The 20,662-nt window shown below is 42.9% G+C and overlaps 1 protein-coding gene across 7 annotated transcripts in view; it reads right to left on the reverse strand.

The window, feature by feature from the left end:
• Positions 1-3,428: 3,428 nt before the first annotated feature.
• The window catches only part of elavl4 (ELAV like neuron-specific RNA binding protein 4), a 118,358-nt gene continuing 101,124 nt past the window's right edge, over positions 3,429-20,662 (reverse strand). For 5 of the 7 annotated variants that reach the window (XM_071202820.1, XM_034081810.2, XM_034081806.2 and 2 more), the window contains 3 exons: positions 18,725-18,950; positions 10,583-10,621; positions 3,429-7,839 (listed from right to left, as the gene is read on the reverse strand). In XM_071202820.1, coding sequence (XP_071058921.1) covers positions 7,512-7,839; positions 10,583-10,621; positions 18,725-18,950 — 593 coding nt within the window. In that variant the 3' untranslated portion in view covers positions 3,429-7,511. The remainder of the gene's footprint in view (positions 7,840-10,582; positions 10,622-18,724; positions 18,951-20,662) is intronic. The other 2 variants (XM_034081811.2, XM_034081808.2) reach the window with 1 other exon arrangement.

A 20,662-nucleotide genomic window follows, 5' to 3' on the forward strand; every position in this document is an offset into this window, starting at 1 on the left:
TTGTTCTTTTTTATGTAAAGTCCAGGTTGTAACTGTTTGCAGTGAAGTCGTGGGGCGCTGAACTGTTCCTTTGATTATTTGTTGATTTATGGTAGTAATTACTTGTCTTTCAAATTTGAAGGAGGCTGAGCAAGCATCTTGAGGAACATTCATCATTAACTCCTCCAAAAATATAGTTTATTTAATAATAACACTGCATATGTGAATCATAACAGTGATTGACAGCTGATAGGAATAATATGATTGTTAATATTATAATATTCATTCAGTCAAACATCGATGAGACAGTTAATTAATGTACTTATTGCCGCAGTCTGCATATATTTGGTTCCCCTGCTGGTCTAAGAGTGAGACAAACTCTTCAGTTATTGTTCAGTTAAAATTCATTAAATGATGTCTGCCACCTTATATATTTATATTTAAGGCTTTACTGATGTGCCACAATAATGTCACCTAATGTTATCGAGTTAAAATGTAAATATTGTGGCTTTCCAAGTTAACATTGTTGATATGACTGCGATTAAATCAGCATATACTTCTGCCAGGGGATGCCACCCCTCAAATTCTCCTGCCACCCTCTTTCCACCCCATGAATATTTTTCTAGATCCGCCCCTGCGTGTTAGTATCAAACATATGTTTTGCCACAGAGTTTATTTCCTGCAAGTTCGAGTCCCGCTGCAGTCAGCATGTCGTTGTGTCCCTGGGCGAGACACTTCACCCCAAATGGCTCCTGTGGGGATTGCCTACAGTCCTGAAAGGAACTGTGAGTCCCTTTGGATAACAGCGTCTAACAACGGACATATAATGTAATGTAATATCAGAATCCAATGGAAAGATCCCATTAGCTTTCCGCTCAGGGAGGCCTTGCTGTGCTAACTTCCGGGTCGGCCTTTAAACATACACTGCATCGCTCGGGCTGAGCATACGATACCGCGAAGGGACATTTATCTTCTGTTTCTGTTTGATGCAAGTATAAATCACGTCTCAAAACATATCGCTTCACACTGGCCCTGGTCACATCACACGTCCTCTGATTTGATTGATTATATTGTGTTTCATTTTTTGTTTCGTGTTGTTACGGCAACCTTGAGAGCTTTGGAAGGCGCCTTTTACAAATAAAATGTATTATTATTATAATAATACAATGACATGTGTACACTGCAACATAATATGGCTGACTGCCACAGGGTTTACGGAGGTGTGGGGTAAAATGTTTCCAAGTATTGTGTATCCATCTTGTCAGTGACTTCTTTCTCTCTTTTGACAGATCACAAAATATATATATTATAAATGTCACTTTAAAGCTTTATTGAGTTATTGTACGAGAGGTACATGTAAGTAAGAAGACAACATGTTCCCACTGTATGCGGTTCAAACTTCTGTTAGTGAATCAAAATGTGAAATAAAGTAAAATCCTGCCTGAAAAACAATAACGCTTCTTGAAAAGTAAACGCTTGTAATTATATTTTCATCAACACGTTATCAAGGTCGCGGCAAAGCAACTAAAACAGCTTTGTGTTCCCGAGACTAACTGGAATAGACTGAGCGCATGATACCAGGCAAAGTAACCCATTAAAACAAACTTTATAATTCAACAGATTGTCCAATCAGTGCGTTAATGCCAACACAGAAAATGAAGTGGACTTGTCTGAGAGCAGCTCTGTTAATAACGTGAAGTGAAGCTGAGAGTCTTTTGATTAGGCGGTGTGAAATCTCTAAAGTGGACCGAGGGGCGAGAGAGGTGTCCCATTAATGTCAGCGAGTGCCAAGGAGAGCTAGAGGGCAACAGCAGCTCCCCCGCCGCACGGAACATTTGTCAAACACAAGTAGCTCCTTATGAAAGAATATGCCTCCGACTGTGAGGCTTGTCGTTTGGCAGATCTGCCGCCTACATGGCGCGCGGCAGGAAGCTGACATTCACACCATGAGGAGTGTGAGCAGTCTCACCCGGCAGCAGACGCAAAGTGGGTTATATAGAAACTGAGAGGCAGCATCATATGGTGGCACCTTGTGACAGAATATGGTGAGAAGTGAGCCATATTACACCCAACAAATCTCAGCACTTCCCCTTTTGATATGTAAACGTCTTGTTGGAGATATTTCACGCTGCCTTTTGTTTTAGCCACGTCTGCGTCACGGCGGAGCGAATCAGACTTCTTCTTATCATAGCGTGGAAGTTGGAATCAACAGTTGTGTATTGAACTTGTTATTGTCTTTTAAACCCCCAAGAAGTCGGTTCAAAAGGAAAGTCGAGAGCACACGCTGACTCATGTCCTCCTCGTCTCCTTGATGAGAGTGGAGGATCATTAAGTTGCTAACAACGGGAGATGAAAGACAAGAGTGGCTGAACACACCATCGTCTCCTCCACAGCCGCCGCAAAGCTCTCCGGTGTGATTTGGATTATGAAGGCTGGGCTCACATCACTGAACATTACCGAGCACATTGAGAACATTGTTATTGATGAACAGATGTGGTGTGCACTGTGCAGGCAGCAGAGATTCCTCTCTCCTCAGAGGCTTCGTTCTGAGTCCCGTCGCTGCAGGTGTTTCTGCTGAAGCTTCTATTGAAATCAAAAGAGAACATTTACCACAGATGTTGGTGTGAGGATGCAGGGGGCAGTGTTATCTCGCTGATGCCTCTCCTCTGCCCCCCAGCAGCACCCTAAGGCCTGCCTGGGATCAGCAGCGTGTAATGTCTGCAGTGTTTCAGAGTCGTGACTGCGCCTCAGACGCTGAAAGGTCACTCGGATTCAATCTGGGATTTACTGTCGTTCTGTTGTCGTATTTATAACGTGACATCTTCTCCCGAGTGAAGACGGAAACATGTACGTTTTAAAACCAAAGGCTGCAGCTATAATTAATGAAAGGACGGTCCTGATGTTGTGCAAAACACTTATGATTGATAGGTTGTTTCACTTGTAATAAAAATGCAAAATGTTATTCATAGAGCGCTTTAATGGTACTTCATAAATAAATGATAAACCTCAACACACCTACATATTAAAATACACTAAATTAATTATACATAACTTCACTGAGCCCGAGATTACTGCCTCAAAAGACTCATGGTGTGCAAAAATAATACATTTTCAGAGACCAAAGAACTATGAAAAAGCCATAAATGTGTGGAAATGGCAAATTATCAAATCTGGCTTTTTTTGTTATGCCTCAAAAATGATATATTATTGAAGTTGCTGTACATTTTCAGCCTAAATTGTTGATGCTTATTTAATATACGCTAAAGCCATGCTTATTTAATATACGCTAAAGGTCAAACATATTGAGTAAGCTTTATCAATGAGGTGAATTATCATGAAACCCTTTCTGATTTCCCTTAGTGAAGGCAAAGATAAGCAAGATGTCCCCCCCCCCCTTATAAAAGTGTATGATATCGAAGTGCTTCATTCATCACAACAAGAAACATCCAAGCTCTTAACACCTCATTTTATTGTCCCAACATTCAAAAGTACAAATAATTCAAACACAACAGTTTTATGAAAAAGAAAAAACAAACATTTACAGCAAGATTTTTATTTTGTTTCCAGTTTCAGAAATGACCTAAACTAGCAAGGATAACATGAAGTCATTCATCGCAGTAATTGGATTAATAATAAGAATAAGAATAATAGCAATAATAATCATAATAATCATCATTGATAATTAAGTAGTAACATAAGCAGGAGAGAGAGAGAGCCGCGGTCATGGGGCCCTGTGAACATTTTTTCGTCTTTTTTGTCTTTAAAGATTTCGCTTATAGATTTTTCAGATAGTAAACAAACACGACTCAGGAGGAAAAAGAAAAAAGAAAACTGACAAGAAGAGCCGAGTTCCTCTGTTCACCTTCCCTCCTCCACTACTGGCTGCGCTGTTCCTACTGGCAGGCTGCCACTATAAGGCGCTACAGGGGATGGTGTGAGCCATAGGGTGGGCATAGAGCGAGGTGACGCAGCCCCTTGTTTCAGCACGCACGCACACACACACGCACACACACACACACACACACACACACACACACACACACACACACACACACGTTCACTCGGGGATTCACACGGTAACATGTGCACAAAACAGACCCAAATCGCGCACACAATCACAAACACGTAACCACGCTAACGAACATAATGAGGACACGGCACACGACTACATAAAAGGAACATGCACACAAACATGCACACGTGCGCACACACTCACACATGTGCACACAGGGCCTAGGCGGAAACACAGGCACGCATCGTAAGAGTTCAAAAGTCATACAAGTGTAGGAAATTAGTTCACACGTCAGAACAACATTCTACTGGGGTCGTTGCATAATTCAAGCTCCCGACGGCGGCGGGGAGCGTGAAGGGTCTGGTTGGTCTGTTGGTGGGGGGGTGGGTTTGTTGCCGTTAATGACGTTAGAAAACTATGTGATTGGATGACGACGGGATGGCGATGAGGATATCGATGAGCCGGCCTGTCAGATGACTGAGGTGCGCGAGAGGAGGATGTCCCTATGCGAGCATGCGTCTGAGTGTTTGAAATGCTCTCCGCACACCTCCTTCATGTTTTCAAGTCTTAACAACAAACAAAATAATCCAATTCCGCATATTTATACTTCTGGAACCATTCCCTTTCACCTTTCAAAATATATAATATATATCATATTAGAGTATATAAAATATAGAATCGGTACAATCCCTTTTTCATTTCTCCAGAGTATAGCAACAACTGCTGTAAATCACAGTCGGTCACAATTTCTCTTTTTTTTTTTTTTTAGATTTGTCTGTGTGCCATTTGAAAACATGATTTTTAAAAATAAGTTTTGACTCTTAAGTGATTCTGACCGATTTGTAGTCCAGTGCAATGGATGACCCTCAACCAACAATGAGCATGTAATGTGCCCAAGCCTCCAAGAGCTGGATGTTATATAAAATGTTTCACTGGAAACTGAAAACGATGCTTTCAGACCCACATTTTTGCATAAGGTTTCATCACAAAGCGGTAGTAAGTGGAGGGAGGGTGTGGACGGAGTGGCTTTTTAGAACAACACAAACTTATCACAGGTTATATTGAACCAGAACGACTGTTTATAACATTCTATTAAGACTAAACTTTATTGAAAAAGATCTAAAGATTTCATTTGAACAAGACAAGAAAAAAGCAATAGCAAATGTAACTATTAACTAGGTTATGCATAGCGAGTAACTGCTTCTAGTAGTACGGGCAGAGCGTCCCCCAACCCTCCAGACATTTTTTTCAGTTTTCTTGACTTTTAGATTTTTTATATTGTCGTTTTGATATATCGGTACAAAGCACGTACTAAAAGTTCTCTCAGTGCAGTGGACTGCTGGCCGAGCCGCTCCACCAGTCGCTTGTTCCCTTAGAAACGCCCCCTCCCTGTACCAGAACCACGCAAATACACAGACAATGAAACAAATAAATACACAGATAAATAAACCAATTAATAAATATTGAATAAATACAAATAAATAGAAAAAATAAATAGTCGTAAAAAATCGATAAGTAAGTAAACAAATACAGTTATATTCTAAGCTTTTGTTCGCTTTCTTCTGCCGCGGTTAGCTAACTGAAAGTTCATCCAAATCTTTTTTTTTCTCCACAAGCAACATGACAACAATTGAACAGTTTCCTCACAAGTTTCTCTAAGTAACTGAACCACCACTTCATAGTAAGTTGTCATATGAAAAAGACAAGCTCAAACAAAAGAACAGTGACAACTCATATAGTACAGTAGATATTGTAGAACAAATGTAGACTATATATGTATATATATATATCATCTATTTGTACACAGCAAATAAAGACACGGTTGTCATAGATCCTTTTTAAGGAAACAAATATCTAGACTAACGGAACTAGCTAATCATCATTTAGTTTTGACAAACGTTTCACGCTCAGCAAGTAACCGAAAAGTCAGCAAGCCAAACAAAAAAGATACAACTCAAAGTTCAGTGATTCTCACGAGGCCCACGAATCAACCACCTGGTTCTGAAGCAAAGAAGTCGTCTCACCAGATTCTTTTGGGCGTAACAATAAACAAATAGTAAACAAAGAACAGCAGCTCAATTCAATGCCAACATCGAAGTATTTTTTTATCTTTAACAACACAGAGAACAACAAACTTGGATATTTAAGATATGTGAATAATGTAGTATAGCACCTACTGTTGATCGCTAAAAGGAAGTTCTTTTCAAATTCACAAACGCCGAGTGAAGAAAAATGATAGAGGTAATGTATAGTATGCGCTCTAAACGGATAGACGTGTATATATCTGTTACTGATGTCCCATATGGACTCGATGGCGGACACAAGTGGACAAAGGGTCTTCTTGCTTTGGGCTCTGGACTATAAGGATGGTTCGGCCTCGGAAAGACCCCGCTCCCTTCCCTTTTGGGTATCGCTGTTGAATAATTACGCACTTGTACATATGTGAAAAATTACCAAAATCCCCTGCCTCGGTTTGCATCCCGTCCATCTACAAAATCACCTCCAGCTTGGACTCCCCAAAGCAGACCTTCCTATAAAGTACCACGGCAGAACGACAAGACAAGGTGGCGTGTCCCCCCTCCCGCCCCGGCCCCCCCTAGTTAGCCAGTCAAAATATTTTTCTCTTTTTTCAAATCCAGATTCTTGTAAAAATTCTTCAATAATTATTCTTTTAATTATCATTTATAAAAATAGATCTTCTTTCTCTTCATTTTTATCTTTTTCTAAATGCATTTTTTCCAAGCAAAGAGATCTTCTCTTTGGCAACAGTGTTATTTTTTCTCTTGAATTCCGTGTCATCAGGAAAGCTAACCCATCCCTCCCTCGCCCATCTCCCTGAACCCCAGTGAGGAAAGACATTACGTTTTGTTTGCGATACAAAACAAAAACAATGTTTTTTTTTCTACATCAGCGTTCCCGGGACTGTGGGATCCCATTTAATAATCGATACGGGGACGTTTTTGATACACACTAAAAATGAATGAATGGTTCACCAATTTAAAAAAGAGCCTCCTCCCTTTCACCGACAGGGAGGTTATAATACTAACGACAGTGGATCCGGATTTACAAAAGAAAAACAAATCCTGAATCAAGACAGAGAAAAGGACATTCTCTTCTCTGAAATTAGGGGACACGGGGATTTGCTACTGTTTACACAGAAGAGAGAAACTCATTGAAACACCACAACGAACAGAAAGAATATACAACAAAGGGAAGCCTGCATTATCACAGGGCCTCCGGAAAACTTATGAACAATTTCATCATTTCATTTTGTAATACTTAGGCAACATTGGCTTATAGGTCCAAAGTTATAATATAAGCCATTTCTAGTTCAATTTATTTGATGGTTTGTTGGTTGCTTTGTGTTCCGGTTGGAGTTTGAGTTTGCTGTGTTGGATGGCTGTAGTAGAGGGTGGTCGTGACTGAAGGGGCTAAGGGACGGGGGGAGGAGGGACGGGGGGGTCGGGGGCAATTTGGGAGCAGACAAAGTCGCAGGGCAACTGCTTCTACCTGTTAAAGTTCAGGACTTGTGTGTCTTGTTGGTCTTGAAGGAGACTTGCAAGACGCGGTCGCCCAACCTGTAGCCGTTGAGACTGGCGATGGCCATGGCCGCCTCGTCGTAATTCGTCATGGTGACGAAGCCGAAGCCTTTGCACTTGTTGGTGTTGAAGTCGCGGATCACCTTCACGTTGTTGACGGCTCCGAAGGGCCCGAACAGCTGCCAGAGCACGCTCTCATCCGAGTCCGGGGACAGGTTGTACACGAAGATGCACCACCCGGTGCCCGTGTGCCCGGGGATGTTCATGCCCACCAGGCTGGTCATGCTGTCGATGGTGATGGGGGAGAACCTGAGAGGAGAGGGAGAGCAGAAGAAGGGGGGAGAGACGAGAGGGAGTGTTAATGGAGAGTCGAGGTGGACGGGTGAACTCAATGTCTGCATGTGCTGTTCATGGAATGGCCGCACACCGGTGGAAAACATGTCGGTCTGTCTTTTGAGACTTAAACATAATGCTCCTTAAAAATGTAAAAGCTCGCCCTGACGCTCACCAGCTACTTTCTACAGCCTTAAGAAATAACAAGCGTCCCTAGTTTTCTGATCAATCTCCAAACCCGTCTGAACCCGGTGCATCTGCATGGGCTCTATTGAAAGGGCATGTGTGCTCATGCAGAGGTTAGTGAATGTGTGTCTCCATAGCTACTACTAAATGAGCTCTTCAATTCTGAGAGGCCTCCTGTCAGGAGTGACGACAGCGCTGCGTGCCGAGCTGGAGGAGATGCAGGCGAAGGCTCGTCTTTGTGTCCTCGAGTGGCTCTTTTCGGAGCTAGATTGCAGGAAGTCGTTGAATTGAAGCGATGCTAGGAATCCATCAAAGATCACGCCACCACAGCTAAATCTGTTCTCCTTCGCCTCCCCCCTTCTTCTTGTGGTGCAAGAGATTTGAATCCTCAGTTGACTTCACTTAATTGCCTTTCCGCTCAAAGGAAAAGGAGGAACAAAAAAAAAACCCCACTTTTAAATATAAGGTAAATGAGATAAAAAGCTTAATTTCTTATTCCACCTCTCTTCAAGAAACGACTATAGGCATTATTGGGCGTGCTTTAATTGAGATTTCCGCTTTGCTGCAGCTGTCTCCGAGAAGCCTGCTTTCTTAAGAGAAAAGGGAGGGGGGGAAACTAAATGGAAAATGAAAGCACTTTGCAGCCTCGTGGCATTAAGGTCCAAAGTGTATTCCTCCCACAGCCCGCAGGGTGTTCTGTTCTCTCCGTGAGCCGGTGGCACTGATCGATAGCACCCCTCTCTCTCCAGTGACTATATATGGGCGGCAATCACTGCAACCTTCCTGCATGACTTTGGTCTCACAGACTTTGCTTCTGGCCATTGTTGGAGCCGTGCACGTGATACAAGCACCTAGGGTTACTGTAAAAGCTCTGATTGGACGTTCCTTTAGTGTGTACAGATGATGGTACTATATCTTTCTGTATGATAAAGAGAGTGGGGATGTTTTTATATCCACCCTGCAGAAAGACAGTGTTATAAAAGATTCCGTTGCCTCCCACATATCTCTCCACGGCCGAGATGTATTGTCGAGAATATTTTCTCCAGTATGAAGCAAGAAGAATCTAAACTGGCGTCGAGGACTCGTCTGATATGCTCGGCTGGGCTCAGGCCTCTCCTGCTGGGCGCGGAAAAAACTCCCGGGTGATTTATATGCAAAAGCCGGAGTACTGTATGTGAGGAGGATTGTGAGAGTGTGACGGTTTGGAGGCTGGCTAACACTCTCCACTGTGAGGACGTGGAGCTGTGTGTCTGTGTGTGCAAACGTGCATGCGAGCGTACCCATCAGAGCGGGACCAAACACTAACCAATGTTACAGACGAGACCAGGGGTTGCATAGCAACAGTGTAGCTGACCAGATATCTGTTCTGTCCTTTTTAAAGCGAGCCGTCTCCAGCTCTTAACACCTTTCTTCTCTTCCCTTTCAAAGAATGACCTCAGACCACCGGAAAGCACTTCTGGCTGGCTGGCATGCTTTGCAATCAGGACGGCTGGATCGCACACTATTTTCATCTTAAGAAAATGATGTTACGACTTAAAGTGCTTATCGGGCATGGGAGGCAGTGAGGGTTGAACACAATTATAGCTTTCCCCGGGAACTCGCTCAGGGAACATTTCTCTGGAGCTAAAGCTTCCTCCCTGTTTGAGTTGCTAAGCTGACTTCAGATGGTGTCCTCTGTGCTTGCAACATGCAAGATGCCACTGTCAGCGCATGAAACATCCATCACCACAGTGGCTGCCGCTCGGGGTTATGTAAGACCTAAGGTAGCGAGAAAGCAAAATGAAACATGGAGGCGAAAGGAAGGAATTTGAGCAGAGCAGTGCCGAGCAAAGCTGGAGCTGTCTGCGGTGAAACAGCATTCCTGTTTCCAGCAGGGATCCAGGTTCGCCCCGCCTCATCCTGCGTCTACTCATCTCAGACAAAGGTATAAGGCACTTTATAGTTTGGCATTGCTTCCACTGAACCTATGTATCCGTCCGATAAAGGATTGGATACATAGTTAAAAGCGGATGTCCAAAGGTTTTATTCTCATGATAATGTGAGTGTTCAATTCAAAATGGCTCCCTTTATGAAGGTTTGGTTCTGAGCTGCAGCTGTGGGGGGACGAGGCAGGAGAACCTGAATCCGGTAGAAATAAACACACCTAGAAATTAAGAGTTTAACACCAGAGAACAAAATCCATTCAGTACACAGAAACAACCCAAAACATTCCAAACAACACCAGCACGGGTCATAATGAAAACAAAGCAAATCCATCGCCACTGAAAACAAACACTAATTGTTTTCAGATTTTTTTTTAACACCGTTAAGTGGCTGGTAGGGTTTGAAAAAACCAACTGAAGCTTACGAGGGAAAACAAACAAATTAAAGAACCAAAAATGCAGTTGACCTTGAACTAAGTGAAAACGCAAAGTGACTGCAAAAATACAAGGAAACATAAACTAACAAAAGAAGAAACAAAACAGAAAAAAAGGATATTGAAAAATCATTGAGTCAACATGGACATCTGGCATTGGGTGAAGTTTTTAATTACCTCTTTACGCCATAGGCCATATTAAGCAAATTGTCCAGCCTGTAAAGAGAAGGAGGGTTCTGGGGTTAATGGTGGGCAGATGGTCGACTCACTCAATGGAACTAATGTTAAGTCCCTGCAGGAACTCGAGGGTCCTCCTCACTCAAGAACAAACAAACTCATCTATAGTCGGCCCATTACACTGAGGAGCCCCACCAGAAAATGCTATCATCGGATAATGAAGCTACAGTACCGTCAGTGTGCTGGTACTAGCTTGGCGACTGCAGTGATAGCATAGCGCTGCGCTAGCTTACGCCAGAGCAGAGAGGCACACAAAGTTACTGTTGGTGACACCGTTCTAACGTTATACAAGACGACAGCAGTGGACTGGTCACAGTTTAGTATTATCATCACATATGGATATGGATATAGATATAGTAGCCCTCATGGCAGCTGGGTGTTAGCATAGCATAGCATAGCATAGCACTACTAGGATGCTAGGCTAGCCATGGTGCTACGCAATGGCAGATTACTTTCAGGTATACATACAATTTGTGTAGCCACATTAATGCTTTATTGGAAGATGATTTATTTTGGACTATTATCTTTGATTCTTAACTGAATTGCGGGTTTGATGACAGGAAGTGATCCAGAGTTCTGTCAGTGTAATGGTTTGGCATTTGAATGATGGTGAGCGAGCGAAGTGATGATTATGTTTTTGAATGAGGCGGACTAACAAAGAACATTAAACCAGCCCTGAAATTGTGAATGTCTGTCTTTGTGATCAGGGTCAGCTGGTTAAGTGCTCGCAGGTCGGATGGAAAGTGTTAGTCAAACAGGGTCTAAAAGGGTTTGGGAAATATTTTGGTTTCAGTAGCCATTGCAGTCGGGAAGGGTACATTTAAGTGTGTGTGTGTGTGTGTGAGAGGGACTTCAGAAACCTGTGGGCTGGATGAAATATTGGCGCTCTTGGATGGATGCAGTCTGCTGACTCAATGACCTTCATTCCTCACTTGGGTCTGGCCTGTCTCATGTCTTATTAACTCCTCCGGCCTAATGGACAGAGGCCACGGCTTATTGAGCAACAGCTGGCCAGCGACACCTCGTTCCTCCTGAAAACACTTAAAAGCTCTCTGACTTTGACTCCACTCGCCCCGCTGCGCCTCCTCGTCTCTTCCAGTCAACACGCATTAGCTTCTCCACGGCATGCACGTCTTATCTTTGAATGTTTTATCGGGCTTAATCTTCTCCAATGACAAGCTGGCATTCTCAAATGATGAATAAACAACTCCATTATTATTTGATTTTAATGAGGTGGGCAATTAGGTGGTGAAGGGTTTTATTTAATAACTTGTTCAAGAATAATCGCAATACTATTAACAATGATTATTTAAAATCGAATTGCAAGTTAGAGATAACAGATCTTTTAATCAGGGACAATAAAACAACTGGGTGCCAGGTAATTGTGGTTAAGTAGCTTATAAATAAGAAATCTTAGTACTGACGATCAGGACACAAAGTGTTTTAAATATTATCTACAAGCTGCAAGTATAGCTTTGTTATGTATTTAAACGTTTAAGATGTCCTAAAAAAGTCATCGTCCTTTCAAAGAAATCCCCACGTTGAAGATAATTTATTAATTCATTCCGTAAGCTATTCTTGTATTTTGCAGGCCTACTTATTATCGGGTGTGTTGCCCTTTTGTCCCTCCTGATATAACCCCGAATTAAGAGCCCTAAAACAAAGGAAGAGATAGCCGTGGAAGGAGCCCACGGAGTCATTAAAGCGGTAATTAGCTCATTACGTGGGAAGCGAACAAACAGACTGCTTTGTGGGTAAATTAGTCAATTGTAGAGGATGCTCAGAGGCGCGGGAGGACATCTGCTGGACGCCACGCCGAAGGGCCACAACAAAACAACCTGCTGCTGCCTCCCTCTCCACCTCACACACACACACACACACACACACACACACACACACACACACACACACACACACACACACACACACACACACACACACACACACACACACACACACACACACACACACACACACACACACACACGGCTTTTCACACTGCCTCTCCAAGCTCCACATAAACAATGGCGCCTTTTGTTCCTTCTCTCAATGCGCGTTAATGGAGGAATGGGTGTTTTTTGTCTTCCCCTTTTTATTTGAAACAAAAACCCGTTCAATTAAAAGTGGCTCCTGCCCCGGATATAATAAGGCTAATTAGGGACACGAGTTAACGACGGAGGATCTCGCCGCACTGTGCTCGAGTCAGAGATGTTTGATGGTCTTTGAGAGCGACCGAAGCAGGTTATACATCGCCTCGTGTTGCAGCAGGCCAACGCGGTTTAGTCACGCGGGATAATTCTGTTTCTCACTTACCTATAAGCGGCAGCACACATGTGTTACGTTTGGACACAAGGAGGAGTATTATTTTTATCATCTCTCAAGGGGTTTTTCCCCAGAGCTAATCTTGTTTCTACTGCAGGGGATATTTCTGTCTTTCTTTTATTAATTACATGTATTTTGTATCTTTGAAACATACAAGTATTTCATTTTTTACTTTTAATACAACACATTTTTTTTGAGTAGAACGGAACAAACGGTATATTAGGTTTGACTGAAGCCTAATCCTTTTTGCCTTTTCTTTGTTAATTACATCTGTAGGTGCCATAACACTACGTAGCTCAAGTTCATTATTTGTATTATTATTTACGTCGTCTTTATTTGCTTGTGGAGCCCTTCCGGTAATCGTCACATGGGTGTGGTTTGGTTTATAGGTCACCTGTTTGATGCCGAGTGCACGTGACAGAGGGTGAGCTTGTGCTGTCGTGTCTTCTGTCGACCGTTTTGTCCGTAGTTACTATGTTTTGATTTTGTTTATTAAATATCCTTAAAACTATATTGCTTCAACGTGGACTTTCTTTTCGAAAACGCGTCACAGTTTAAAGCCAAGTTTAGCCTCTCGGCTGGGGATTGAGCCGCCACAACATCTTTGAAACATACAAATATTTCATTTAATACTTTTACTAATTCATATTTTTGAGTAAAATGGAACAAACGATATATTAATTTGACTGAATACTGTGTTGGATCAGGGAGAAGAGCGGGAGTATCAGCCTTCTAATATCTAATGGGGTTTTTCCTCAGAGCTAATCTTGTTTCAGGAATACTTCAGCGGATATTTTTGGCTTTTCTTTGTTAATTACATCTTTGAAACATACAAATATTTCATTTTTTACTTTTATTACAACACATTTTTGAGTAGAATGAAAGAACCGGTGTATTCGGCTTGACTGCATACTGTGTTGGATCAGGGGGACGAGCGGGAGTATCAGCTTTCTAATCTCTAATGGATTTTCTATCCCAGTGCTAATTTACATTTCATTTTGTTTCAGGTACAGTAGATCTGTTTCTGCTTTATTATTATTATTATTATTATTATTACTACGAGTTAATTCAATGTTTACATTTAAAGCATATCTTACTTTAGATTGAATTATTCTCTCAGAGTCGAGCAGAACACGCAGTGGCTCAGGTTTGACTGAACACTGTGTTGACTTAGTGCCAGATTTAAATCTCTTAATTGATTTTTCTCCCAGGGCTAATTTACATTTCATTTTGTTTCAGGCATACACGAGTAGATCCTTTTGGCTTCCAGTTAATTACATGTATTTTAACCTTTTGAAACAATCGTTCACATCTTACTTAATCATCAGCATCAGATTTAATACCGTATACCAACAGTAGCGTTGTTTGAGGCATACATTAGTACATCCAGTGAGCATTTTTACTTCGTGAGTAAATCGTATCTTATTACACATTTAATGAAGTCTCCTTTCGAGAGACGGAACAGACGGGAGCTCAGGTTTGACTGAACACGTGAGAAATAAGGGACTTTTTGCACTGCCGTTAAAGGCTTTCGATGAAAAGAAAGAAAGGGAAAGTTCGAGGCAGGTTTGGGAGCAGGACGCAGTTAGGAAGGGTCCTGTGAGTCGAGATGAGAAGCGACAGCTCTCCTGCAGAGCCTGTAAATTGGCTTGGCGTATCGCAGACACGCAGCCGCGCCACACCGCTCAGGTGTCACGCCAGGGGAGCCGCTCCGCCACAAAAATACCTTCCGAGCGCTGACTTTGACGGAGAGTAAACAGCGCGACCGGCTTACTGTTATTGAAAGAGAGGGGGACATTGTGTAAGCACATCTCCTCTTTTCCCAATTCTGAAAATGTTCCTCGTTGGATCCGGATGATAGCATCGTCGTGCCGTCGCTTGTTTCTGTGTCGTGTTTTGTTAAAGTGGAAGCTAGCGCGATTTGAGCTAACGTTTACATGAAAGAAAAATACTTGTTTGTGTCGTTAGTGAGTGACAGGACATGACTATATGTATGCCATATATACAGCATATACAAATACTGTATATGTTGCTAAGGGACAGCTTGTTGTGGACATTACAGACCTGTGAAACAAACGTTTTGGAAAAGTACTTAAAGGAGAGGTGTCATGGCCGTTTCCACTGATCATAGTTCCATTGTTGAGTTCTACTAGAATAGATTTATACTGCGCAACTTTCCAAACTCACATTGGTTTCTCACAGCATCTCTGTAAAGTATGTGTATTCACTCTCTCCACTAAACGGCTCGTTGCAGCTCTTGCCCCCCCCCTCCCTGTGAGCCCAGTGTGCTCCGATTGGTCGGGACCAGTCGGGACACAACTCACCCTGAGCACACACAAAGTCACAGCCGAAGTAAAAACAATAAGTGTGGCTTGATACTGAGTAAGAAACAGGTTGGTAAACGCTGGGAGAATGGGTCTGCAGAGAGGATTTCCCCAAGATCCCAACTGTCTGTTCTCAGCCTGCAGCCAGGGAGGAGAGATCAGCTGAGCTGCCTGCACCGAGTGTGAGGAAGTCCGTGGATTGGTCAATTTGGACCAATCAGCGGGGGCTTAACGTAACGGCTCCACGGATCGGCCCATTTGGTTCCGGGTACCGCATGACCGTATCGCGTCATAGTTCTGGGCGTGGCTACTAGGGGTGTTGAAAATAATCGTTTCTACGATGCATTGCGATGCGGACGTGGACGATTCGGTCTCGATGCAGTGACGGAAGATAATCGGTTATAGAGTAGTAACGTTGCTTCCTGATTTTCCGGCCGCGGCTTTACTATAACATTTTTTCTGTCACTTTAATATCAAATCGGTCGGTGACGCAGAGATCAGGGAACAGACGTGACAGCGGCACCAAACACGGAGCAGTCTGCTTTATCCACCAACACAACAACACCAGTCCAGAACCAAAAGCAGAAGGACCCGCTCTGAATCACTCCGTGTTGCTGCGGCACAGGGATTTATGTTTTTTAAAAATAATCGCGTTACAATCATGTCAGGTTTTTGGTGGATTTAATTAAGTCTTGGATTGCAAAGTGTGAATGTCCCCTAGCAATTTATCAGACGATATATACGTGTGTAAAGTTTGTGAAGGCAGGAGGAAAAAAGCTTCCGCGATCACCGTCTCCTCTCCGTTCCTCCAAGCCCCGCCCCCTCCCTGAAAATAATGAGTGACAGGCTGATAGTGACCCGATAGAAACTTTGTTATTCACTTAATCACTGAGATATAATGAAGCTAATTTAATCTCATACATTCATGGGATTTATGTAACAGTAAAACAGAGAATGTAAGTGTGCACCCACATGCACTATTTTAGTTGTTATGCTGTTGTAAATACTCCTGTTGTCTGCTGTGTTCAGACTCAAGTCATGTATGTGATGCCACATTCAGGACATTCAGTGTCCTTTCTTAACAGAAGGCCGTGGCTAGAAGCTGCAGCTAGACTGCAGAAGCATTAGCTTTTTGTTTTTGAGAATGGAACAACTTCACACACGGAGGCTAGACCTATACAATTCATTTATTTTGGTTTATAAATTAATGTCAAGACATTTATGTTATTGATTTCTGAATCGTGATGCACCGTGATGCACTGGGATATCGAACCGAATCGTTGACAGGATAATCATAATCGAATCGAATCGTGAGACCAGTGAAGATGCACAGCCCTAGTGGCTACTGGGTGCTTCTACGACACAGCACCCAGGAAGTACGAGAGGCGTTTTGGGGAGGTATTTTCTGTGTTAGAGCTTTACTCGCTACAGGGTACACTTTGAGGGATTTGACTCTGCACACCGCTTACATGCATAAAAACCTTCATAACACAAGGGGACGGGCGATAACCGGAAAAGCCTCCTTTAATATGCACTCTATTTAATTAGATGGAATCGAGGTTAAACCCTAAATCCTTAAATTTAATTGGGCATCATTTGTTTTGATTTGCCTTTTTGTTCATTGGATTAAAAACATTAGTCTCTCCGACATCCACTTCCGACGCGGGGCACTATTTCATTTATGCTTTTAAAAACATGTATTTGAAGTGAGACAGTCTGTGCCTATTATGACCACATGAGTACGGGAACGCTTGATTAACATTTACACTAATCCCAATACATGTTGTTTCGCCCTCACGGCGGTGTTCTGGGATGTGTTGACAGGATGGCAGCGTGATGAAATGAGGGGAAAGACGTAGTTGTGAACGACAGAACCCCGCGGTCTCTCGTGAACAGATCCTCTCTAATCTGGGCGGACCCGCACAGTTTGATGTATCGACACCTGCGTCGGCTGCAGAGCTCACACCTGTTGTTCAGAGGGAAGGGGGGGGGGGCTTGTTTTCTGAGATAAATGTTGACGGGAGAAAGAAAGTGCTGCCGTGACTCATGCTCTCTTCCTGTGGGTGTAATGTTTTAAATTGCATTTGGTGCGAATGTTTTCCAAATCAGGCTTGTTGTTTAGAACAGATGCGGCGGATAAAACTCATTTATCGTTACATAAGCCGAGAACACTTGCCATGGAGGACGAGACTGATGATGTTAAATAGCAATCCTGTGCTTCTTTTAATGATAGCGAACCCACTGGAGTCTTTATACCTGTGTCTACATGGCGGCTGCTTTCCAGCACTCTGAACTTGAACTCCTGAACCTGGAGATTTCCAACCTTTTGGGCAAATGTTCCCCGTTCTTATTCTTCGTCCTTCTAAGCCCCGAGCATTTTGTGTTTCATCTCGTTACATCGTGACCTACGTAGGGCTGTGAGTAGGAGCAGCTGCTGATCGTGGACAGTCTCTGATTTCACATTTAAGGGCTCCTGGTTATGTTTGAATGTTAACGATGTGGCCATTAAGAATGTCACGATACCAGTGATATGTCACAATTATCTTATCCACGGTTAAACCAAAAACATATAACTTCCACATTGACTTCTTTAATGTCATACTGTCTCTAATAACTAATTCCCTATATAATATACATATAATATTATTGATAAATAGTGTTGGAGTTTCTCCACAAAGCCAATATTTTACTCGATTACAATTGAACACATCCCGACAACATAATTCATCTTTGCTCAATAGTTAATTTGACTAAATGTAGCATGAATAATGAAAGTCTATTGAACCGCTTTTAACCAGTTCTCCTCCTGACAATTTCAACTTATTGTTCAAAATATAGAATTACTAGAAAAAAGAAATGGGTGCGTGCCCTGGATGTTTCCTTACTGCATCCAGAACAAAATGTATTACTTACTCATGGTCCCTACAGCACTGTGGAAAAGCACGTTCCAGTAGTGACGTATAGGTTGTCGAGATACCCTTACTGGCCATTATTATTTTAACACACAATCTTAAGCTCTGGAAAATAAGGCCAAAACACACATTGGGTGTCGAGCTTGACTTCTAACGCTACGGTTTTTTGGCTGCTTGTAGATTTGACTATTTTATTTATTTATATTAGGAATCCAAATCAACTGCTACTAATCTTGAATCAGACTCTTTGAGATGTCGATCCAAGTGTTGAAAGAGCTCCTGCAGCGAGTCACTTTAAATGTTTAATGGAGGAACCCAAAACAGGTCCTTCAACTCCTCAACTATCTGACAGAACTTCTAATATGAATTATCAAGCAACACTTATGAACATGAGGAACCCTGACACTGGCTGAGCTCCAACGGGGGGGAAACCCTGCATTAAATACACATTTTAAAATATAACTCTACACCCCTTCCCACCCTCTCTCCTCCTCCTCCATGAGCATGTCTTCCCCAGCACTCACCTGAACCGCTGGGCCTGGTGGTGCAGGGGTCCGGGGTATCGGCGGTTGGGGGACTGGTAGAGTTGTGACAGGAGGGCTTGGCTGGTCTTCTGGCTGGGGTTGTTGGCGAACTTGACGGTGATGGGCTCTGCGGCGCCGGAGGGCTTCTGTCCGTTCAGACCCTTGATGGCCTCCTCTGCCTCTATCCTCTTATCAAAGCGGATGAAACCCACACCTCGGGAGCCACCTGCGGGGCCAGCACATCAGAAACAGACACAGGCTCCTTTTACTTCACAGGCTTTGGACACAACAAGAGTCAATGGTGTACGTTTCTATTTCTATTGACTTTACGGTCTTTTAAGTTCTCTATTGTCTTTATGCTGCTGCAACGCAAACATTTCCCACATTGGGATCAATAAAGTACTTCTTATCTTTTCTTAGACACGGCAACCGTCTTATTCTATTGACGTTATTACCTTGTTATTTTCCAAAAGGCATAATGGTTTTGAGTCAGACTTTGCAACATCTGTCCCAGGACTACGGAGGAGAAATCCAGTCCGAACATGTTCTGAACAGTTCTTTACAGATTAGGATGATCTGGTGTAAGATGTGTATCAAGTTTCATGGGTTACAATTATATATATTGAGATACTGTAATATAAGCAATACTTTCGGCTATTTTAGATCTAATTTTAGGGAAACTGCCACAGTATAAGAAACACATTAGAACAATGGGATTTGCTTAAAGCATCTGAACCTGAGTCTTTGCATGGTAACTAATCATTTTCATTCACAAGATATAATAGTTGATTATGTTTCACATCCTTCATCCAGATCTGGAAAGTAACTAAAGGTATTAAATACATGTAGTGGAGGAAAAGTACAAAGTAGCATAACATTGAAATACTCAAGTAAAGTACAAGTATCTCAAGAATTGTACTTCACACTTAAGTAAATGTACAAAGGATACTTCCCACCTCTGCTTACAACTTATAATCCTTATATTTTTGCAAATCCACACACACACACACACACACACACACACACACACACACACACACACACACACACACACACACACACACACACACACACACACACACACACACACACACACACACACACACACACACACACACACACACACACACACACACACACACACACACAACAGAACCAGCGGTGGGCCGACTGTATTGTGGCGTTGGCCTTGAGTGTGTTTAAAGCAGCACAGTCCATTTTTCTTTGTGCTTCAGTCACAGTCAGCCGCACGCACACACACACACACACACACACACACACACACACACACACACACACACACACACACACACACACACACACACACACACACACACACACACACACACACACACACACACACACACACACACACACACACACACACACACACACACACACACACACACACACACACACACACACACACACACACACTGCATTGTTCTCAGTGACATTTGAGCCGTTTCCTTGGAGATATTTCTTGACAGCCACCTGAAAGGAACATTTAGAGGCGTGCTTCACGGGCGGTCCGTTACTGGTGTGTGTGAACGCTCTGACTGTACACCGTGTATGCATGCGTGTGCGTGTGTGTGCGCGCTGATATCTATTAATAGCTGCTGTGCCTTGTTTTAATGAGGCTGCCTCGACGGCCCAGAGGATGCTCAGTGACAGCGGCACTCTGCCGAAGACACTATTTACATAACACCGTGTGCACACAGGCATGTCTGAGAGACTGAATAAGAGAGGCGGAGAGAGAGGGGAATGTTGTGTTCGAGCCGCATTGTGTGCAGTCTCCTCCTCACACATAAAACCCTGCTTATTGTTATTCCACATTTGTGTGCATGCCGTCCCTCTCCCATCTCTCCTGTGTGCTTCCTGCTGGAGAGTCTCACGGCGCCCCTTCCCCTGCATCTTTATTCAGAGAGGAACCTTGAC

The sequence above is a fragment of the Pseudochaenichthys georgianus genome, chromosome 4 (assembly GCF_902827115.2).
Source record: "Pseudochaenichthys georgianus chromosome 4, fPseGeo1.2, whole genome shotgun sequence".
NCBI classification, from domain to species: Eukaryota; Metazoa; Chordata; class Actinopteri; order Perciformes; family Channichthyidae; genus Pseudochaenichthys; species Pseudochaenichthys georgianus.